Source organism: Zeugodacus cucurbitae, chromosome 3, assembly GCF_028554725.1.
Source record: "Zeugodacus cucurbitae isolate PBARC_wt_2022May chromosome 3, idZeuCucr1.2, whole genome shotgun sequence".
NCBI classification, from domain to species: domain Eukaryota; kingdom Metazoa; phylum Arthropoda; class Insecta; order Diptera; family Tephritidae; genus Zeugodacus; species Zeugodacus cucurbitae.
In genome coordinates, this window is record NC_071668.1 from 59678669 (window position 1) to 59703281 (window position 24613).

At 34.8% G+C, this 24613-nt stretch overlaps 2 protein-coding genes across 10 annotated transcripts; one reads left to right on the forward strand and one right to left on the reverse strand.

The window, feature by feature from the left end:
• Positions 1–8481: 8481 nt before the first annotated feature.
• On the forward strand, positions 8482–16362 carry LOC105216174 (beta-1,4-glucuronyltransferase 1). Of its 9 annotated transcripts, none has more exons than XM_054226885.1 (6): positions 8508–8614; positions 8684–8852; positions 14278–14860; positions 15117–15551; positions 15649–15958; positions 16026–16362. In XM_054226885.1, the coding sequence occupies exons 3-6, from the start codon at positions 14361–14363 to the stop codon at positions 16221–16223; spliced, it is 1443 nt and encodes a 480-aa protein (XP_054082860.1). In that variant the 5' UTR covers positions 8508–8614; positions 8684–8852; positions 14278–14360; the 3' UTR covers positions 16224–16362. The 9 variants fall into 9 exon arrangements, with proteins under 9 accessions (XP_054082859.1, XP_054082860.1, XP_054082868.1 ...); XM_054226890.1 differs by lacking the exons at positions 8508–8614; positions 8684–8852 and adding exons at positions 10577–11116; positions 11184–11283; XM_054226884.1 differs by lacking the exon at positions 8684–8852 and having other exon boundaries at positions 8482–8614.
• Positions 16363–17740: 1378 nt separating this feature from the next.
• LOC105216180 (uncharacterized) lies at positions 17741–22103 on the reverse strand. Its single transcript, XM_054227714.1, has 5 exons — positions 21792–22103; positions 21573–21711; positions 18695–18780; positions 18483–18636; positions 17741–18425 (listed from the first exon to the last, which is right to left on the reverse strand). Exons 1-5 carry the CDS (start codon positions 21870–21872, stop codon positions 17932–17934), a joined length of 954 nt encoding a protein of 317 aa, XP_054083689.1. The 5' UTR covers positions 21873–22103; the 3' UTR covers positions 17741–17931.
• Between the last annotated feature and the right edge of the window lie 2510 nt (positions 22104–24613).

Sequence of the window (24613 nt, forward strand, 5' to 3'; positions counted from 1 at the left end):
CGTCCTGCTTTATGGTGCAGAAGCTTGGACGATGTCAACATCAGATGAGACGACACTAGGAGTTTTCTAGAGGAAAATTTTGCGCAAGATTTATGGATCTCAGAACATTGGCAACGGCGAATACCGCAGACGATGGAACGATGAGCTGTACGAGTTATACGACGACATTGACATAGTTCAGCGAATAAAAAGACAGCGGCTACGCTGGCTAGGTCATGTTGTCCGAATGGACGAAAACACTCCAGCTCTAAAAGTGTTCGATGCAGTACCCGCCGGAGGAAGCCGAGGAAGGGGAAGGCCTCCACTACGTTGGAGGGACCAGGTGGAGAGCGACCTGGTTACACTTGGAATCTCCAACTGGCGCCGAACTGCGAAGGAAAGAGAGGAGTGGCGCGCTCTCATCGATTCGGCTATAACCGGCTAAACGGTTATAGGCCAATCACATACATACATACATACTTTTTATTTATAAACCTTAAGGGGTTAGGGGTAGTCAGAGGCACGAGATGAGAATTTTCAGTATTTTTTTTGCTATTAAATCATGATATTTTACAAAAGTAATAATATGTCATTATTACAGAATGTTTTGACGTGAAGTTAAGAAAAAAAAATTGTGTTGACCGAGTTACAAAAAAATGTCCTAGCGGTGACTATCATAAGTCCTTGGATGAATCTCCAATTGTATACGAAAAATTGGTTTTACAAATAGATAATCCTTTTTAATTTTAACTGGCGGCCTCAGGAAATTTTTTTCTGGATTTTCGGGAAAAAAATCAACAAGTAATTGTTCTTAAAAATCGAAGTTTTTGAAAAAAAATCCTTTGTTAGGCCTGAGTTTATTATGTGTTCTAAAAGCTTTATAAATTTCATAAAAATCTACTGAGCAGTTCTCGTGTTACAGTCGTCACCATTTCAATAAACATTGAGAAAAACGCATCTAAATATTTACTCAACCGTTTTGGAGTGCCAATTTTCTAGGAACTACAATTACATTTCTTAGTGCTTATTGATAAGAGCAAAAGTTGTAAATCTTTGATTCAAGTATTGTTGTTTGGTGAAGTTTCATTGATAAACTCTTCGATGACGAACGGAAGTTGTCTAAATAACTAAGGCAAGATTTTCTGGCAGAAAATGTAGAAATAGAAATAGAGAGAGATAGAGATATAGAAATAATCAAAGGGCTCTCCACATATACTGGCACCTTCTTAACCCAAGTGGTTGATTATGTATTTACAACATCATCATTCACTGTGATGCTACAACTATTACAAAATCGGCGGTAGCATATTTCCAATCAGACAAAATCTGTAATGCCACACTAAAAAAAAAAATTACTAATCATATGGTAGATCTTCTATTTTTTTTTATGGTAGATCTTCTATTTACTACTAAACCGTCGTATATATGCTTAAATACCGAAAGTTCCTTAAAAACCACTGAGCTCCCTTAGGTCATATGAAGTCTAGATGTTCAGCTATATTGATAGTGGTGCCATCAGCAGGTGAGACTAAGTACTAATTGGATCACCCTCATCTGCATCTGCTGTCAAAGACTAGCTTTTGTTGTATAATTATGAATTGATTGATCTTATTTTTGTTAGCCGTGCTTTGCCCGTCCGTTATCGCTTCTGAAAGCTACTGATAAGATGTATGAGTAGGAGAAATAATTTTTTTATTGTTTTATATTATTTTCCCAATCGCACCCAGCAGTAGTTCTTCGCCTATTTACATAGATATCATTGCTAGAGTCATTCACCAAATAATATTGTTCTACATCGCAGTACTGTTTCTGCAATGTAATCTTCTGACCCAATCGTCCATCTACAGTTTGTTTAAGTTTTCTCCCCTGAGTGACTTGATTAATATTTTCCAACATACTTCTCTTTGCTCTTTCTCTCTCCTCACCTTCAATCAACATTTTCATCATTCAGGAACTGGAGATATTTTATTTTTGCTATACATCATCTAACTAAAAAACAGACTGGATACTGACGTCTGAATACTGATGGTTAGGGAATAATATATAAGGATTTTCTCTTTTGTATCAGTATAAAACACCCTCTAGGTAGTAATCTGAATCTTAATATCTGTAATATTTGTTAACACATATTACCTATTTTAAACTCCTTATTAGTCTAATGAATGTCCAAATTATATTTTAACTCTAGATAAGGAGAATTGAGGAAACTGTATTTCCTCCTCCTTTCACCTTTCATTAAGACATGTTTTGCTTATAATTTTTTATAGAACATTTATTGATTAAATGGTTAAACTCCAAATCGTTTGATGTAATTGAGTTTTTAGAAATGTCCTCTCACTGACAGCTCGTTGGTTTTCGATTCGTACATTTCTTACTGATGGCATCGAAAAACATGTAATTTCCACAATCTCCAATTCCAAAATAGCCATTAACGCAATGGTAATAATAACGGCAACTGCCTGGGTAGGGCTCAATCAAATTCTTGTTAACTCTACAGTTTTCTCTAACGACAGCCGTCCTTATGGTTGTACTTGCTGTGGTCGGTGGAATAAGTGTTGTTGTTACCGGTGGAGCAGGGGCTGGTATTTTTGTTGGTGGTTTTGTTGCTGCTGTGTTTTGTGTTGTTGTACACTCATATTCGTCTAAACAATTTGATTCCGTACAATAGGCCGAATCTGCTCCGTCACAGTAAACCTGAGAATATGTTGTTTGGCATATCGGATCCATATTAGGAATATACCCTGTTTGGGATTCACACTGACTGATCTCTCTTGCTTGCATCAATACAAGCAATTGTACCGTTATAACGGCGAAAATTGCAAGTTTGCAAGTAAAGTATTTGTGCAGACGAAACATTCTTTGGGAACTCAAATATTTTTTTGATGATTCACTCTTGACTAGCAGGTATGATATAACCGCTTATGTGATTTACTTCGAACTGTTTGCTAGAATTCGAAAATTTCGAACTTTTATACATTGGTATTGGCACCCCCGAAATAGTATTAGTCAGTGATTTTTTTTTAATTTTTTAATCTTTGAGACACACTCTTGTTAATGAAATTAATTGTCTTTGAAGCTTTTTTAACTTTTAACATCAGGAGATAATATTTTGCAGTTATCATTACTAAATGTTGGTTTTGGATACCATTTTATACTCTCGCAACATGTTGCACAAAGTATTATAGCTTTGTTCATCTAAGGATTGATACCTAAAATTTATTGAGTTAGGTATAAAGTTACATATATTACAATAATCATGATAACAAGACGACTTTAGTAATTTTGAATACAGTGAAATCGAACCATAACCGTGCTAGAAACCAACTACCAATTTCAACCTCTGAACCAATTACAAGTATATAATGTTATCTAGACAACTTTGTGTGTATTTCACATTCCCATTTTATATAATTTTCAATTCTATTATATTACCTCTCTATCTCTCTAACTAAATTACCTCCTTTTCTGGTTTGGTGTTAAAAATGTGTGAAATTGATCTATAAGTACATATATATATTCTGTATACCAATAAATAGTAATTCCTTTCGTGCTGCAGTCGAGTAATAGTCTTTTCGCACAGCACAATTAATTTAATACGTTAAGATTATAATTAAGAACCAGTTATTGCATTTCGAAAAGCCGATTACTCGATTAACGATCAGCTGTTATACATTTTTGATTTGGTCTTTATAAGAAGTTGATAAGTTTCATCAAGTGATTTCTATTTTACCAATAAATACAACCAAATTAACTGTGTGGACAATAAAAGGCATTCCATTCTTAACTCGATTAAATATTAATGTAGTAAAATATGAATTTTCTTTTGTAAAATCTAAATCGACAAAATTAACGCTTTAATTGAGCAAATACCGGTTAATTGATCAATTAACTCCTGTGCGAAAAGGCTCTAACAAATATTGAATTCATATGTTTTCAAAATATGAAAGTATTACTTGTTCCGCTGCACTCGGGTTTAGCCCTCCCTTCCTTGGTTTACTTTTCAGTTAATAATACAAATGGAATTCTTAAATTTAGGTCAAAAAATGAGAATATAGTTTTTCCCCTCGATTTTGATAACATGTGAAGGTTATTCGGTCTAAAACTTAAAAGAAGAAAGTTACGAGGGTATGCTTTCAAGTTCGCGGAATATAATAATTAATCTCCAATTGAAGTTGTAGTTTAAGTTCTAACAAGTTAATTGCCTTTCATTAATAAAACATGCTTAAAGGTAACATTAAATAGTTGATAGAACTTCAACCATTACCCAAGTCGTTGTGCAGGAAATAAATTTGCAAAATATGGACTAAATCGAGTATTATAGGCTTTCATTACAAACAACGTTAGTCTCTTGTAACTGTGCGTTCTTAAAGTTACTTTGAATAATTCAGGGACTCACTTGCAATTTATTGATATTGAGATTGATCACTGAAGAGTACACAAAAAATGTATTGACTTCAATTAAAGACAGACAGAAATATTGGGTTATACAACTAAAAATCATCTTGAAGCAACAAAATTTTATGAATCGGTGAGTTCAATCAATTAGAGTTAGCAGGGCTCCATCAAAATATCGGCTCAATTTCATTGAAATTTAATGAAATTTGTCGACGTATGAGGGACTTTAATACATATCCAAGGGGGTTTGGTATCACGTAGTAACGGTATCCGTCAACTTGGACGTGACGTGACGTAACCATCTAACGTACATAATCATGCTTAGAAAAGATTAGCATTCTTTTCATAATTATCTTGATCTATTACAAAATTGTTCAAGTACTTCTTTGTGGATTGAATAAAGAACTCAAATTCAGCATATATACCATACAATAAACTAATCGCAGAACTGAGAATGAATTAGCCTAAGAAGTAATGTTAAATCGGAAAGGTTTACTGAGTTTACTGATTTAAAGGCAATAACTTGAATAACTCATTGCTGTTAAAGATAATAATCTTTAATTATGAGCATTGTCACGTATCTTGGCTATATGTATTCTCAGTTTTCGTTTAGCATATTCTTGATCTGCTCTAACATTCCTGAATTGTCACAACATTAAGTAGTCATTGATATTTCTAAATGATAAATTATTATTTCTAAATTATACATTATATATATATATTTTATAAGAATTTATATTAAAGGATTGCGTGCTATTATAAAATTAAATACTAAAGAACTCGGAATCAAATAGAATGCGAGATTAGCGGTTATACTCGATAACTTATTGTCTCAATTGTCTAGTGGCTGTCAGAATAGACATAGATTACTTGCTAGTTAACAAAGACCATTCCGATTTCCAGTTCCAATATTCAACTGAAATCCAACAAGTGTAGTATGTGATTTCCATTCAACTATCTCGATTTCTGCTCGGAGTATTTCGTTTAATTGCCAGTTGTATTACATATTCTAAGTAAGTTTTGTTGAGATAGCTATTTGTGCTTCTCACTCTTCAACGTCGTATTACTATAAGTCAACTGGGTAGTGAAATTTTAAGTACTGTTACAACATACATTCTTTATAATAGATCGAGAGAAATGTATATATAAACAAATATTTCTTTTTTACAGATTGCTTAAGTTTTTTATTTTAAACTATAAATACATATTTATAAAAAAAGGATGATGCTCCCTAAGTGTTCTTTACAGCAAAATTACTTTGGCTATTTACATATATTATACAATTTAACAGCTTCCAAATCTATTGTTATTTGGTAGGTGGGCGTAGATTTAAACTATTTTTAAATGTGATATACGAGTATCTGCAGTGCCTCTCTTAAACCCAGCACAACTATAACTACTCGTGGACTTGAATAAGTATACTAGTTAATTATTGTAATTTAGCACATTATTTTTAGTGCATTGTGTACAGTATTGAGATAAAAATGTCTACTAAAATTTCAATTTTTAATAAGCGCTGCCGCGTACAATGGATGCAACGATCGTGTTACCTAATCATATAGTACGTATGTACAAATGATAGCACAGTAGTGCGCGACAAATGAATGCTTCCGATTTTTTGTCTTTCGTATAACAGATGGACAGATATGATCCAACCGCTGCTATGAGAATGTTAAAAGAAAAAAACAATGAATGTTCATTAAGAATGTCAGTCATGGGTTCTATGGGATACTCATTATATAATATAAATATAAATATAAATTATCATTATTATTATTAACATTAAAGAATGATTCGAATGAATTCGCACATATTCAATTAACCGGCCTTTGCTCGATTAACGCGCTGATTTGGATCGTTTTACCATACAAAAGAAAAATCTTTTTTAAATCAAGTTGAAAATGGAATGCAACTTTGGGGGTTATTGTCCACGCTGTAAATTTGGTTGTGGTTATTGATAAAATAGCAATCAGCTGTTGAAACTTACCAACTTCTTATGAACAGCAAAAATAAAAATGTATATCGTTAATCGAGTAGCCAGCTGTGCGAAAGGTAAAAACTGGTTTCTTAATTAAATGTAATCTTAATGTACTAAATAAATTTGACAGTACGAAAAGGCTATTACTAAGCAATTAAAAGGATAACAGAAATTCTTGAATTGGACACATACATGATATTCTATGTATTTGGCTCCAGCTACTTTTTCTTATACTCAGACTTCACTAAACTAATAAATTTAGTGGCAATGATCGCCAAAAATGAGATTTCCAAAAATGCGACTATATGTATATTGTATCAAAAAATCGGAAAAATACAACTGAAATATAACTGACGTATCTCTCACGACCGAATCGAATTGTGATAAAGTTTGATTGCTACTCTAAAAAATATAAAATCATTCGAATACTACTTCAGTTCATTTCTTATCTTTCCGCGGAGATTTGCAACATAATTTCCATGGTATTTGAGTTTCGTTGTATTGTTACAACCTCTGCGATAAGGGCTCCAACACTAATCATATTGAGTGTTGTTGTTGATCTGAGACATTCTTATCTCAGCCTTATACCAAGCACTCAATTGAGTATATCTCGTGAATATTGTAATCGCTTTGTTCTGCCGTATGGCAATATGCGCAAGTGCGTATCTTATCGTAATGTATGTATTTGTAAACCGTTATTTGAAATGTTGTATTGATAACAAATTGAATGGTAATCGAACCGATAAATATCGTTGTACAATTAAATGTCAACATAAATTGATTTTCTAGTATTCGAGTTAACCCTTGTGAAGCTAAGGGCTCGTTCACATGACAGGTACTTAACGCGCGTTACAGTTTTGGATACGCATGATGGGGGCGTTTGTGAGTTAGAATGTATGTGAGCCAATGCTGTTCGAGTGTTAGATCTCTAATTAATATACATATATAAGACATATTTTTTTCAATTATTCGGGGGGGGTTTCAATTATTGTTTTAATTGAAATTGCATATTGAAATGAAAGATCATCTGGTCGCTGTATATAGAGACTCTCCTAGAAGATGACCCATAAATATTGGTTTAACGAATATCAATTGATCGCTAGTCGGTATCGGCTGGAGTACTTAGGTGCCGCGAAAATCGCTACCATGAAGAATAATATGTGTGTGTTCTATTAGTAGAACAGCGATTAAAGGTACCAGTGATAGCTGTACGGCATCTCAAGAGGCTGTATGGTTTATATCATGCGTGTTGTAATGGGACATGAGAAAGTCGTCGGATGCCCAGTTTGTTCACTTCGGATAACAGGACTGAGAGACCACTTCAGAGCAGTATTTGCTAATTTGTAAGCGCGATTCCAAGGGCAATCGTTTCGTGAACGTCGTCGATACTTTATACCATTATATATAAAACAGAGATCGAATTGGTCAAATGAGGCTAAGAACTGCTACCCTGACCAACAAATTCTCCAGATTAGTCGACTTAATTTGGTGTTCAAATTTCAGAAAGATGGTTATTGAAATCGATTCATATATTATATTATCAGTTGATTTTATAATCCATGACGTTCTAATGGATCTAGGATGCTCTAGTAGCCTTACAATAAATTTCTCTATAGTTTTGCAGGAAATTCGAAGCGTTTTACACGCTTTAACTGCTTATGTATTAAGAATGTATTTAATGTTCGATTTCGTCCAAAATTAAACCTTGTTTACTTGCTTAATTTTGTAGTGTAATAGCATGGAGGCACTGTTCTTATATTAAAGTACTTTTCGAAAAAAAAAAAAACCTTCAAATCACATTCGCAGAAATTTCATATCACCGAGTGTCGGTGTAGATATCTTCAATTGTATGTAGGCGATGTTTATACACAATTTAATAGTGGACTTTCTTCAAAAAAACACAAAATTAACCAACACAAAATATACAATCTCACATATTCATATATACAGTTATATATTTATCTACAAACATTTCGTCACTTGAGTATTTAAATTGTTTTAAATGCCCACAACACAATGTTTTATATGCGATAATTTAGCGAGCTTCTTATTTAATAACTATCGCTTGGAACACTCGTTTGTGTGTGTGTGTGTACTCAACTTCCGATTACTGAGCAGATATGAGCATACATACGAGTGACCATACAGCGTTGATCCTCTATTTGCAGTATGAGCGCGGAATTTGCGGCGAACTGTTCGTGCGCTTAGCGTTGGTGCTGAGAATACAACTGATAACTTATAAATAATACTATTTTGAAAAATGTATGCATAGTATTGTATTAGATATTCATTTAAATGTGAAAAATTTCTAAAAGATTTTGATTTTTGAAGTGGAAAATAGTGCAAATCAACGGAAATATATATATATCAAATATACACATATATTATTGTATCTACCTTGATATCTTGAAAGAATAAAAATTTGAACAGTGATTGTGGAAATTGAGAACGTTCAACTTATGTTGTTTTGAGACAAAACTGTGATATCAGAAAACCTCATGTAAGATATTTAATTCCTCTGAAAATATTACCAGTGTAAATATGTAATCAGTCTAATTGTGAAAAAATATAAAATCTCATGTAAGATATTTAATTCCAGTGTAAATATTACCAGTGTAAATATACAATCTTTCTAATTGTGAAAAAATATAATAAAGATTTGAAGCTTTCAAGTTATCTAATATTGAGAAAACTAAATACTATACGGGTCTGAAAAGGCTGAAAAGGCCTAGTGAACAGGCTTTTAAATAATTGTCCTAATATCAAAGCTTTTAAAAAGTCATAATTTTTTATTGTTTTAAAAGTAACGCGACTTCCGCAATTATTTTAGAATATAAAACACTGTTTCGTGTTGGTAAAACATATCGTTAATGCAAGGCAAGGGTTTGATAAGTGTTACAGAAAATCTGTCTCATCGTATTCAACGGTTAATGTATTGGTTTACTGAGTTTCATAATAAGAGCACAAATGAGGCATACTGTTCACAAAGACCTCAAGAGGATGTAATGAAAGAAAATCCAGAAAACTTGTGCAATTTTTTTGTTAGACCGTAAAATGGAATTGAGTGAGCTCGTTAATACTAAAAGGATTAAAAAAGAGCAAGTGAAAATGTTGGAAATGCGACAACAATTTCAACAAGCCAACTCGTTAGTTCATTCAGCTTGTGAAACAACCGATAAAATTAAGCATTTGTGTATCGACTAAAGGATAATAACAATAAGAGCAATTTTTTTAAATAAAACTTAAACGGTTTGGCATATCAATAAAATTCTTTATTTTTGTGAAAAAAAGACATTCGATGCCATTTTGTTTGGAACTTGATTTCTTTCGCATGGCACGCTTGCAGAAGTCCAGACGCTGAACGCAATTTTCGACGTTTTTCAAGCATAAATCGGTCGATACTGCTGCAATTTCAGGTACGCTACGAATAGTACGAAGTTCATCAATCGTCGCTGGCTTATTGGCATAGACCATAGACCATGGCGTTAAATCGCACGACCGAGGCGGCAAGTTGACTGTGCAATTTCGTGAGATAACACGTTTACCAAACTATGTTTCAATAAATTCGTTGTGACATTGGCTGTGTGGCTTGTTGCGCCGTCCAGTTTGAACCACATATTATCCAAGTCCTTATCATCTAATTCGGGTCCAAATATACATTATCATTGATCGGTAGCGTTTCCCAACGTGCCAGACTTGATGAAAGAATAAGGCCAATGACGCCGCCGGCCCATAGACCGCACCAAATCGTATTTTTTCGGGATGCTGCCTGACCAATAACGCATATTTTGTTTATTGACGAAGCCATTCTGTCAGAAATGAGCCTAATCGCTGAACATGATTTTACGATAAAAACAGGATAATTTTCAAGTCATTGCTGAGCCCAATTCACGAACATACGACGATTGTGGTGTTTAAGCGGCTTCAGTTCTTGCGTCAATTTGATCTTCTAAGAATGTACGCCAAAATCTTTTCGGAAAATTCGCCACAACGACATCACAGAGATGCCCAATGCATGAGAACGATGAGTGAGTGACTGATTTGGGTCTTCTTCGATTGATGTGCAAGCGGCAGCAATATTCTCGACACTACGGGTACTTCTTTTTCTCACTGCCACGTGAACATTTTGTACTGTGCCTGTGGATTCGAATTTTCCACTAGCAGTACGATTATGACATCCATAAACGTAGCGCTCTCAAAAGTTGAGGCCACTGAATCCGAATTTCGATAGTAAATTTTAATAATTTCGACTCTTTCGACTATTCTAAGGCGATAAATAGATTATTGATGCCGCCTTTAGCATCAATAACAGCCTGCTTTATGGTCCGAATTGATTCAACACAATTGTGCGCTAAGTTAACAGTTAATTTAGACCAAATGTCGGTAATTTCGGCGTTTTCGGTTAGTATATCAATTGTCCTCTGATATTTAACGAAAGACCAAACATTTTCACTAAAGTTTTGGTCAGGGCTGTGCGGAGGTCAACTTGGTTTGCTTCATTTAAAACTTTTGAAGGTAAAGATCCTTCATGAAATGGAGCATTGTCCTGTTGTAAAATTTAGTCAATAGTTGGAAAAGGCCGACGGACCACTAGAATGGGATGCTCATGTGAATTCTGATATATCCGAATGATTTAGGGTCCCTAAATTAGTACTAAATCTTCAAAACAGAAGTAAGGAAAATTTCCAAAAAAATTTCAAAAAATCATAATGTCACTCCCGACTCCATTTAGCGTCTAAACTGCATTATTCTTCTTTTCACGTGGTAAGTGCATAAAGCGTTTACTAAAGAAGCCCTGGAACTAAAATTTAGCCTTTTCTGCCCACGACAGGATTTAGGATGCAATCAATGGCAAATGAGAGACATATCTCTTTTTTGGTTTCGGAAATAAAGCTTTCATGGTTTCGGAAGTGGTCAACTTTATGCACAACGTAGGTATTTATGTTACTATTTTTAAATGTCCTTAACAGTGTAGCATCATTGACTGATCACCGAATCAGCATATCGATGCTGCTGCAATATTAATAGGACTAATTGTGATATTTTGTATGACAGTTAGTACTAATCTCCACCATTATCCTTGAGTTATCACAGGTTTCCGCTCAGTTATCTTTAAATCATCCTTGCCATATTTCGTCTCCTTTTTCTTAATAACATTATAAACAGTATTCCATCAAATTCTATAAATTTTAACCAACTCCGAAGCCGAAACCCCAGTCTTAAACTTAGTAAAAGTCTCCAATCTAGTTATAATCGATAATTTCTTTGTTTTCGACATTTTATTTAAAACTTTTACATGTTAAGGCTGAGTTAGGTTGTTATGAATGCAATAGAATCCAATTACTACTTTTGCTCAACCCAAATCCAAGGATAAAGGCTAAATCGCCGTGTGTAAATACTTTTGACTACTGCGAGTTTTCAGTTCATTTGCTTATTTCTCCGCCATATTTCTAGCTATTCTTGCCAAACCGACTTCATTCGCTCGGGAATAGATCAAGGTTTACAACAACATAGAATACCCTGCGACAACAACAACAACAAGCGAAAGCTTTTTGTGTGAAACTTGTAAAAAAACGTCCGATGTGTAAATAATTTTGACTACCTCTGTATATCCTTCCATGATGAAATGGAATAATGACTGAAGAGAAACGTCGAAAGATCGAGAAGAAATTTAGCATCGTTTGCTGTCCCTATCGGTCTACTTTCGTAGCTACCCTATTGAAAACCCTTTAGTTTCACACCCACACTATTCGTCCTATTTTATCCTTAGTGACTATATCTTTTTTTTTTGTCGGATAACAAAAGCGGCTCGTGGAAAAATAATCTCAATCAAATCAAAGCTGTAAACAAACCGATATTTTGAAAACCTTGAAGTTTCACAAAATTAAAAAAAGTTTTTTATAAATAAAATAAATTACTAATAAAAGTATATTTATTTATATGTAGTAAGTCATGCTACGAAAACAAATCACAAAAGTATTTAAAAAATATGTGATTAAAAAATGCTTTTTAATACTTATCAGCGACAAAGACCGCAACCTAAAGTTGCAATGCATTATATCGTTCCAAGAAATAAAACATACATATTTGTATGAAACATACTTGCTTACGAGCTGATAAATACGCAGCGAGTGCTACTTATCTTTAGTGCAAGCGCCCACAGTAGCTCAAAGTAATAAAATCAAATTATTATTTGCTTTGTTTCATTGCTCAACAATAGCGACAGTTTAGTTTTAACCGATAACCGTTGATAAAAGGCGTATGCTATAATGAAAAACAGGATAGTGTTAGACGATATTTATCAAGTCAATTGCAACTTTTATTGTAGAATTAATTTTTATTATACTCTCGCAACAAAAATTGCTAAGAGAGTATTATAGTTTTGTTCACATAACGGTTGTTTGTAAGTCATAAAACCAAACCAGTTAGATATAGGGTTACATATAACAAAACAAGTAAGGAAGGGCTAAGTTCGGGTGTAACCGAACATTTTATACTCTCGCAATTTATTTATTTGACTTTATTTATATTATATAATACACAATTTGACCCACATATTCGTCATATATATTGTATAAAGTCCATTTAAAGTTGGAAATCATAATATTAGACTAGAAGCACCGAGGTCCTCGTGTTCTATATATGGGGCCTTAAAAACCTCTGGTCCGATTTCGGCGATTTTTAGAATGGGGCTGCCACACTATAAACATAGTATTTGTGCAAAGTTCTGCACCGATATCTTCACTAGTGCTTACTTTATATATTGTAATGTAAACGATTCAGATCGTCTTCAAAGTTCTGGTATATAGGAAGTAGGCGTAGTTGGGAATCGATTTGGCCTATTTTCACAACATTTCATTGAGATGTAAGGAAACTATTACAAATCAAGTTTCATTGAAATCGGTCGAGTAGTTCCTGAGATATGGTTTTTGACCCATAAGTGGGCGACGCCACGCCCATTTCGTTTTTCGTTAGTGAGTTAACCCACTTTTAGTAATTTTCAACCTAACCTTTGTATGGGAGTTGGGCGTGGTTATTATCCGATTTCTTTCATTTTTGGACTGTACTAAGAAGTGGCTAAACAAAACGCAGTTTGGTTTATATAGCTCTATTGGTTTCCGATATGTACAAAAAACTAATTTGTGGGGGGGCCACGCCCACCTCCCCAAAAAAAATTACATCCAAATGTGCCCCTCCCTACTGGGATCTTATGTTCCAAATTTCACCTTTATTTTTGGCTTAGTTATGACACTGTATAGGTTTTCGGTTTCCGCCATTTTGTGGGCGTGGCAGTGGACCGATTTTGCCCATTTTCGAAAGCAACCTCCTCAGCGTGCCAAGGATTACGTGTTCCAAATTTCGTTAGGATATCTCAATTTTTACTCAAGTTATCGCTTGCACGGACAGACGGACAGACGGACGGACAGACATCCAGATTTCAACTCCACTCGTCATCCTGATCATTTATACATATATAACCCTATATCTAACTCTTATATTTCTTAGTGACACAAACAACCGTTATGTGAACAAAACTATTATACTCTGTGCAACAGGTTGCGAGAGTATAATGATCAGGGTGACGAGATTGTCTGTCCGTCCGTCTGTCCGTGCAACGGATAACTTGAGTAAAAATTGAGATATCCTAAGGAAATTTGGAACACGTAATCCTTGGCACCCTGAGGAGGCTGGTATTGAAAATGGACGAAATCGGACCATTGCCACGACCCCAAAATGGCGTGGCGTCGCCCACTTATGGGTCAAAAACCATATCTGAGGAACTACTCGACCGATTCGAAAGAAATTCGGTATATACTATTTTCTTGACACCCTGATAACACGGATAAAAAATGGGCGAAATCGGTTCACAACATTATTTACAAAATAACTAATATACATATGTATATTCCTTTATTTAATTCTAGGTTTAATGCTTAAAAACTTTTAATTACGGCTAAAAAATAAATAACGCCTAAAAAAATTCCAGTGAATATAATACGTTCCATGAATGAATCCCATCAACATGATAAAACGGGACCTTCCAGTGCTTATACTCTCACTGTTCATACTTTGCGGGTTCCTCACATTTATGCAACATACTTTTCGTGCCAGCGTTGCCATACAAGAGGGTATTATATCTAAAGATACGATACTCGATAATGACGTAGAGAGTATACCACCACCTGTGGAGATCTATTTCGGCGATGAACTTTTCGAGAAAGAATTGCAAAGTCGTAAATTAATGGAACCGAATGATAGTCGCGAATTGAAAGTATTCACCGAGGCACCATATTCACCTGGCAACGCACTGGGGCAACGTTTGAAGAAGTTACTAAAATGTAATGATCGGCCATTGAAGTTGGAGAAGTTACAGTACGGCAACTATTGGCTATTGCGTAATTATATACGTGGCACGATTAGCAAGTCGGTTGGTTGTGCCGACACAATCACACTGACCACGAATGGTGATTACACATTCTTCGAAAGTTTGCCATTCTTAACGGAACGGTAAGTGTAGAGTTTTGATTTCGATTCGATATATTTTATCTCTGAATATTTACTTTTTTGTTTTCAAATCACTTATCCATTCTAATATGGTCTATACTTTTTCCCTTGTAGCATCCAATCTCATTAAGAAATACTTAAAGCTCAACTCTCAATGACTAATTCTCTTTGCCTTTATGATTAAGGGAATACATTTCCCATTACGTAAAGTCTGTCTTCTACTATATATAAAATATGAAATTTTGATTTTCATCCACAGCTGGCAAGCCCCTATCAGCTTCGCCATATTCTCGCCGGGTTATGACTTTAAGCCTACACTAAGATCCATACAATTTGTGCGAAATTGTTTGCGTGAGAGTAAGTATATACGTGATTATGTGACCTTTCACATATATTTCCAACGAACGGATATGCCTGAATATGTACCATTGACGGAAAAGGAAGCACTCTTATCGCCTTACGACTGTGATGCGTCACCACCTTATATGGATGTCGATCGCAGTACAATGTATAAGGAGGTGCATAATATGACTTACCCAATAAATGTTGGACGCAATATTGCACGCAAGTCAGTCAATACATATTTTATATTTGCATCAGATATCGAATTACATCCAATGCCGGATTTACCGCGTTTATTCCTCGAGATGGTCGAACGAAATCGAAGTGTGTACTTGGATAATAAAGAACTGCGGTAAGTGTGTGTGTTAATGAATATCTCTAATCTAAAAACATATCTTCAAAAATAGTTTTATAAACATATGTACTTTACCTACATCTCCACATTACAGCGTCTTCACGATACCCGTTTTCGAGGTAACTAAGGATAGTCAAGTACCTGAAACCAAAACACAATTAGTTGAAATGCTACGGTCGCATAAAGCGATACCATTTCATTCGAAAATCTGTAAAGAATGCCATTTGGTGCCGAAACATAATGCATGGGTAAATGCCTCAGATGCTAAAGAGTTGTCGCTCTTTTCGGTAACCAAACGTGAAGGTTGCTTCCGTTATTGGGAACCGTTCTACATTAGCGATAATCAAGAGCCAATATTTGATGAGCGTGTCACGTGGGAGGGTCAGTCGAATAAGCGGATACAGGTGAGTTCTTAAGATATATATTAATTAGTTCATATGAGATATTTATATATTTTCACTTTTCCTACAGGGCTACGCTATGTGTTTGCTGAAATATGATTATTTCGTATTACATCCGGCCTTTTTGGTCCATTCACCAGGCATCAAATATTTTGACAAACATTCGTCACGTCTCAACTACGTTCCAGCCATGAATAAGCTTATTAAAAAGGTTATACAGCCAGAATATAATATTTTATTTGGAACCAATAAGAAATGCCAAACGTGATACTAGAGGATATACTTGATAATTTTAGATAATTTATTTTATATAATCATATTTTCTAGTTTTATTAAATATATAACTACTTTTGTAACATAGACTAATTAGAATTCAAAATATCGAAATAAACTTTTTTTTAATAAATTTTTACTTTCTGTTGAAAATCGTAAGAAGATGATCAACAAAAGTTTGTAATAATAGTAGTTAAGGAACCTCGCTTTGTATTCCTGGAATTGGTAATTGGTACTTCGACAATACAAAAATAAAAAAAATATATTATATTGTAACGGATTTCCAAAATCTGTCGTTTACGCTGAAACTCTACCCTGAGTTCGATCACTGAATTGTCAAATAAAATTCACACTTTAATGGCTATACACTAATCTTTAGTACTAATTGCTTATAACTAAACACTTTATTACTCAAAACTCTGCTTTACAACTCTAAATTATAACTTGTTTACACTTTGCTCGACAACTCTCTTATCAGAACTGTGTTTTGCTGCCAGTCCGGCAGCCCTTATATAGTCGATTGTTAGCAATTTATCGCCACTCGAATATTCTGGCAACTACGAATATCGATGTCTAGATACATCTGGCAAGTTATCGATTTCGATTGTCAGTTCTAGTTTGCTCTGGTGCCATTTTCGTTGCAATATATAGAGGGACGAACTGAAAAAGGCAATATAACTTTCCGGGGAGTAACTGGTCCATTCAACAGTTGAGAAACTTTTTGAACTGAAATGGCTTTTTATCGAAAGGGAGAGGGCAAACGTGTTTAAAGGGATCCGTCGATTTTTTCAAAAAGCGTCCATCATATTGGATCCGCCATTTTGAATTAAAAAAAAAAACCGACACCAGATTCGTAATCAGCGACCTCGAAACCCCTCAAATAACGAGTTTCAAGCGAATTCGTTGAATTTAAAACCGCTGTCCGCCATATTGGTTTTCTTTGGTATCTCAAAACCCTGATGGGGTTAAATGGACCTCGGAGTCGAATTCAACGACCCCAAAAACATATAGTACACATAGTAAGACCCCCAGGTCATCACAATTTTTTTTTTTTTGGTGACTGTGTTATATAGATGGGGACAAGTTTCAGGAAAAATATGAAGAGAATACCTGTAATACATCTAAAATCTGTCGAATAATGATAGAGAATGTCTAATCAAAGATCATAAATTGACATTCCGTTACCATCCTCGGTAGAATGGGTTCTGTCGAGAACAAGCTTCGCGTTTGGAACTTATGTACACTCTGCCTTGACATGATGTCACCGTTTCCATAGCAGACGGGTCTATGGATTATCAAGTCGACTCCAAGAGTATTTTGGAATCGTTTTATGCCACGACTGATAAACATTCCATCTGCTTTCGGTAGGTCTTTTCGTATGAAGTTTGACGAACAAGAGTTAAAAAAAAAATTTCGTTAAGTAAAAATTTAAATTTTTATATTCCTTTTAAATAAATCGAAATAGTGGTTTTGATATTAAATATCACTAGTTTTTATTACGCTTATTTTTCGTTTATACCGCTATTCAGTTTTTTACAAGTTAACGGCATAAATACATAATTTGACTACGCTCTTCTCATTCTCATGTCTCTCTGCCTACCTCATTCGCTCTCCCTCTCTTTATATTTATTTCACTCTTTCTGTTTCCATTTCACTTTTTTACTATCTCTTCCTTTCTATCGCTCCTACTTCCTCCCCAACTTTCACCAGTTCCGGCTAATCATCGCCTTGCGTTGTCTACCAACGATCAACTCGGACCATTGCCAATTGCCGAAGTCTGCATTGTAATCATTCTGCTGTGCTTCATACGAATTATACGGTTGTGGTTGTAAGTGCTGTTGTTGTTGAAGATTTCTTAGTTGTTTACTTTGAAAAGCTTTCGCATTATTATTTTTATAATTCGCTGGCAAAACAGCTATTACTGGCATTGCGGCGGCGTTCACCGGTCCCCGTTGGGTTTGCCGTTGTTTCTGCTCATCAATATCACCGCTTCGTGGTGTGACCAGCACACGCACATTCTCCACAGTACCGTAACCATGCTGTAGGTAGGTTGGTGGCTGTGCGGCTGAACTATAGTTTGGTGGTAATTGTGGATGGAAAGGATCATCACCGTAGAGTTTGCGATAGCGTTCGGTGTGTATAAGTTCGATGATCTGAAAGAGCGCAACACTTGTGGCCCAATTGTAACCGAGATATACTACAAAGTGATGAAATTAGAGAACATGTATATTGAATATTTAGACGACAAACTTACAGATAATAAAACCACCAACTAAAGTTACAGCGATTAACAGTCCTAAATTAAGTTTCTTCTTCAAAATTATCATAAGTATGATATGTGTGGTAAAGCAGTAGATAACACGTAAAAATTCAACAATAATAAAAGGAAGCAGAAACCACTTTTTGAGCTGGAAATGTGAGGAAAATTTGAGTATTTGATTTTATAATAATTAAAGTTTAACTCACCTTACACGCACCGAAAACTGCCAAACCACAACAAACAATATGGAATACATTCCAGGTAACAAGGATAGCAATGAAACTCTGAACATCTGTGAAAAAAGTAAACGGTGAATGCATAGCACGCTTTAAGGAGAAAAAGAAACGGCCTCTGAGTCAAAGGAGCACATGATCAGTCTAACCTCAATCACATTTCTAAAAATATTGTTATAAGAAGCGAAATAGATCAGTGGTCGCCATGCAAACATAAATAATCCTATGATCAGTCTATTTAATGGCTCATGAGCAGAATTTAATAATTCGCAATCCCGATATTGCGGACTATAACGAAAATGGTTCCAGCGATCAATATGAGTAAGTCCTACTAGATGGTAGTAATTAGCCCGTCCTAATAAAAAAAGGCCACAATAACACCTAGTCCAGTCAAAAATTATGTCGGAAAAACGGAATAAACTTCTTTATCTAAAGGAAAAAAATTGAAATATTTAGAAATGACTTATCTGTCTATCCGTCTATACTCAAAAACCTGTTTTCCCAAAGTTTGACCCATATATTTGGTACAAATTATATAAGAATAACGAAATGATTTAAGTAATGACCAAGTTTTCACACAGGTTCAACTTATTTTAAGGAAAAGAATACATCTGAATTTACTTAGAATATAACAGCGATAAAAAGTTATCCGTTAGACCTGAGGTCCTCATGTTCGGTATCTAGGGCCTTGAAAATTCATAGTCCGATTTTCACAATTTTAAAACAACTGGTGCCACACCTCCTATGAAAGACAGACCGAGAGACTGATTTCAACTCATCTCGCCATCCTAAGCAGTTTGATATATGTATGTGAGATTTTGTTATAAAAAATGATTATTATTTATTTTAAAAGTTTATTTATAAGTTAAAAATTATTTATAAGTTAAAAGAAAGTTAAAATCGGAGTTTAAATTTAAAAAGAAGAATCAATGCACGTCGTCTTATATATCTTATATGTGCCACGTCGACGATGTCTGTTGCTTAACCCTTCATCACCCACATGTATGTATGTATATTGTATAACTTATCTACATATCTCGTTCAGTTTTAGGTGGTACAAACCACTGTTAAGCGAATAAAATTGTTTTACTTTCTGCAACATGTGTCGAGAGTATAAAAATCAACTTGGTATTTGAATCCAACCAACTTAAGTTGGTCCGTATAGATACGGATCGTACTTGGACTACTAAAGACAAGTTCTTTGTCAAGGCAGCAGAACTCATTACAAATCTACTGCTATTCCCGCTACTGTGACTGGATTAATGAAGTGAGATGTCCAAGATTCTATCTTGATCACCAATTTAAGGACGCAAAGAGTGCCTGTGCCCTACTAAGAATGATTAGTTATAACGGGTGATTTTTTTGAGGTTAGGATTTTCATGCATTAGTATTTGACAGATCACGTGGGATTTCAGACATGGTGTCAAAGAGAAAGATGCTCAGTATGCTTTGACATTTCATCATGAATAGACTTACTAACGAGCAACGCTTGCAAATCATTGAATTTTATTACCAAAATCAGTGTTCGGTTCGAAATGTGTTTCGCGCTTTACGTCCGATTTATGGTCTACATAATCGACCAAGTGAGCAAACAATTAATGCGATTGTGACCAAGTTTCGCACTCAGTTTACTTTATTGGACATTAAACCAACCACACGAATGCGTACAGTGCGTACAGAAGAGAATATTGCGTCTGTTTCTGAGAGTGTGGCTGAAGACCGTGAAATGTCGATTCGTCGCCGTTCGCAGCAATTGGGTTTGTGTTATTCGACCACATGGAAGATTTTACGCAAAGATCTTGGTGTAAAACCGTATAAAATACAGCTCGTGCAAGAACTGAAGCCGAACGATCTGCCACAACGTCGAATTTTCAGTGAATGGGCCCTAGAAAAGTTGGCAGAAAATCCGCTTTTTTATCGACAAATTTTGTTCAGCGATGAGGCTCATTTCTGGTTGAATGGCTACGTAAATAAGCAAAATTGCCGCATTTGGGGTGAAGAGCAACCAGAAGCCGTTCAAGAACTGCCCATGCATCCCGAAAAATGCACTGTTTGGTGTGGTTTGTACGCTGGTGGAATCATTGGACCGTATTTTTTCAAAGATGCTGTTGGACGCAACGTTACGGTGAATGGCGATCGCTATCGTTCGATGCTAACAAACTTTTTGTTGCCAAAAATGGAAGAACTGAACTTGGTTGACATGTGGTTTCAACAAGATGGCGCTACATGCCACACAGCTCGCGATTCTATGGCCATTTTGAGGGAAAACTTCGGAGAACAATTCATCTCAAGAAATGGACCCGTAAGTTGGCCACCAAGATCATGCGATTTAACGCCTTTAGACTATTTTTTGTGGGGCTACGTCAAGTCTAAAGTCTACAGAAATAAGCCAGCAACTATTCCAGCTTTGGAAGACAACATTTCCAAAGAAATTCGGGCTATTCCGGCCGAAATGCTCGAAAAAGTTGCCCAAAATTGGACTTTCCGAATGGACCACCTAAGACGCAGCCGCGGTCAACATTTAAATGAAATTATCTTCAAAAAGTAAATGTCATGAACCAATCTAACGTTTCAAATAAAGAACCGATGAGATTTTACAAATTTTATGCGTTTTTTTTTGTAAAAAAGTTATCAAGCTCTTAAAAAATCACCCTTTATAAACTCAGAATTTACATATAGTTGACGAACAGACAACCGTTCGATGAACAGACTAAATATTAGAAGGACAGAGTTAAGTTAACTGTCATTGAGATTATTGAAACGTTAGAGTATATCTCTCGTGAGTCTAACTTTCAGCAGATTGGCAAATTAGCTGTAATTCCATTGAACTATTTTAATATTTTTCACTTACGAGTCTCTATCCAGTTTAAAATTCTCAAAACGCCAACATTTTTACCATATTGATCGTCATCTCTGAAGAGTTTTATGACTGGATCCACCACTTCCATGCCCATTGAAAGCAGCACAACTGTTGGTATGAATGCTTGCAGCTGTCAAAGAATATATATTTGAGTATGCTAATATTTTCAATGTAAACATATGTCCTTCAATTTTTTGGAAATTTACTCACAAACCCGAATACTGCCACGACAATCACACCCAAACGCACTGAACAGTAGAAGAGATATGTTTCCATCCATAGCATGGCCATTCCAATATTATTATAATTATTATTGTAATTTTAAAAAAATCAAAAATAAAATATTATTATGCACAAATTTAAATAAATTTTTTCTTGCACATTTTGCGTTATTTTTTAATTTTTTTTTGAGTTTCTTTTATTTGCTACTGTTATTTTTTATTCGTTTCCTCGTTTTCACGCGTTCGCTTTACTACGGTGAACTAAAATCTAAACTAAAACTAAAACATTTGGTCGTAGCGAGCATTTCATGCATCGAGTTCGCAATATTTGGTGTATTGATTGTTTAAATGACTGAATGAATAACGGTTAATTCATAATAAATGTCGCTTGAGCGAAGATAATAATCTCTTTTTGTGCGGTTGGTAATTGAGTAAGACATGGAAAACTCATTTGGTCATAGTTTGTTTGCGTGTATGTGTGTGTCAAAATTGTTTATGGTTTTTTATATATATAAACATATATACTGCACAGACTTACAATAGGATAATACATAATCCATGCAATTGATAGATATATATCATATGTGATACTCAATACTTTTACAACACTTCTATTAGACGTCACTTATGTTGTATTAGTAGTTGTGTTTTTGGCATGTCGGTATCAGACTATTTAAAATAAAAGGAATAGTTAATTACTCACAAATAATACAATACAGGGTGTTAACTTCAATGCAGTTTACTATACTACTACAAACGAGGTAGGCTTTTTATACTCTCGCAATTAATGTCTTTACTTTTATTAATGTAGTATGGTATATGAGTCATACTGTATATCCAAGATTATGCATTTACTAAATCTCATATGTTAGCAGATACATATCCACCGATTGTTTCAAAATTTACTGTCGCAATTTATTTATTTAATTTTATTGATATTATATAATACACAATTTGACCCACATATTCGTCATATATATGGTATAAAGTCAATTGAAAGTTGGAAACCATAATATTAGGTTAGAAGCACCGAGGTTCTCATGTACTTGAAAAACTATGGCCCGATTTCGGCGATTTTTAGAAAGGGGCTGCCACACTATAATTCACTATATATGCAAAGTTCTGTTCCGTTATCTTCACTAGTGCTTACTTTACATATTGTAAAGTAAACTAATCAGATCGACTTCAAAGTTATGGTATATAAATAAAACAAGTAAGGGAAGGCTAAGTTTGGTTGCACCGAACATTTTATACTCTCGCAATTTATTAAAGAAATCTTATTTAGATAACTCCCAAATTTACCCATAAATTCGGCATAAAGTTTAATAGAATAACGAAAATCGTCATATATAGATATGAGGGCTGAGGTAATTCCTGAACCGATTTCATTCAATTTCACTAGCAAGGTACACTATATTCTATACTATGCGTTCACTTAATTTTTCTAAGATATCTCACATATTAACAATATGTGATACAATACATATATGCGGAATAAAGCCCACCGTATTTTTGACAAACTTATAATTAGGTATATGGGAGTTAGGAGATGTTATGTCCCGATTTTAATAAGTTTTGGAACAGAGACACACTATTAGAAGAAAACAATTTCCTCTGAATTACATTAAATAATCTGAGAGATTTACGCACATTTTCAGTTAAAATTTACCCTTAGGCGCTGAGTTCAACATGTTCGATACCTGGGGCTTTGAAAAGTTATATTCCGTTTTCGACAATTTTTCACAAGTGAAACCAGAGATGATATACAGTATTTGTGCAAAGTTTTATTCCGCTATCTTTATTGGTTCCTTATGTATACATTATAAAGTGAAGGAATCAGATGGAATTCAAATTTGAATTATAAGGAAAGCAGTCGTGATTGTGAACCGAATTCGCCCATTTTTTATCCGTGTTATGAGGTTGTAAAGAAAATATTATATACCGAATTTCATTGAAATCTATCGAGTAGTTCCTGAGATATGTTTTTGACCCATAAGTGGGAGATGCTACGCCCATTTTGTGAAAAAATCTGAGTGAAGCTTTCTTCTGTTATTATATCTGTGAAATTTAGTGTTTAGTTTTCGTTCTTTTTTCGTTAGTGAGTTAGCTTACTTTTAGTAATTTTGAACATAACCTTTGTATGGGAGATGGGCGTGGTTATTATCCGATTTCAACTATTTTCATGGTGTGTGGTGGGGTACGTAAGAGAACCAACTGCAGAAAGTTTGATTTATATTGCTCCATTGGTTTGCGAGATATATTCAAATAACCGATTTGGGGGTGGGGCTACACACACTTCCCCAAAAAAATTACATCCAAATATGCCCCTTCATAGTGCGATCCTTTATTCCAAGTTTTATTTTTATAACTTTATTTATGGCTTAGTTATGACACTTTATAGGTTTTTGGTTTTCGCCATTTTGTGGGCGTGGCAATGGTCCGATTTTGCCCATTTTCAAAAGCAACCTCAGGGTGCCAATGAATACGTGTTTCAAGTTTTGTTAAGATATCTCAATTTTTACTCAAGTTATCCGTTGCACGGACAGAGGGACGGACGGACTGACAGACATACATTTCAACTCGTCTCGTCATCCTGATCATTTTGATATATATAACCCTATATCTAACTCATTTAGTTTTATGACTTACAAACAACCGTTATGTGAACAGAAATATAATACTCTTTTAGCAACTTTTGTTGCGAGAGAATAAATATAAAAGAAACGATTCTGGAAATTTGGTTGATATAGCTCAAGTAGTTTACGAGATATGTACAAAAAATTTAGTAGGGGGCGGCCCACTTTTCCAAAA

Coding starts and splice junctions, on each gene's coding strand:
- LOC105216174 (XM_054226884.1), top strand. CDS start 14,361: ATGAATCCCATCAACATGATAAAACGGGACCTTCCAGTGCTTATACTC. Junction 14,861..15,116: donor TTGCCATTCTTAACGGAACG/GTAAGTGTAGAG, acceptor TTTCATCCACAG/CTGGCAAGCCCCTATCAGCT. Junction 15,959..16,025: donor AGTCGAATAAGCGGATACAG/GTGAGTTCTTAA, acceptor CTTTTCCTACAG/GGCTACGCTATGTGTTTGCT.
- LOC105216180 (XM_054227714.1), bottom strand. CDS start 21,872: ATGGCCATGCTATGGATGGAAACATATCTCTTCTACTGTTCAGTGCGT. Junction 18,781..21,572: donor TTTAAACTGGATAGAGACTC/GTAAGTGAAAAA, acceptor CTTTTTTCACAG/ATGTTCAGAGTTTCATTGCT. Junction 18,426..18,482: donor AGTTGGTGGTTTTATTATCT/GTAAGTTTGTCG, acceptor ATCACTTTGTAG/TATATCTCGGTTACAATTGG.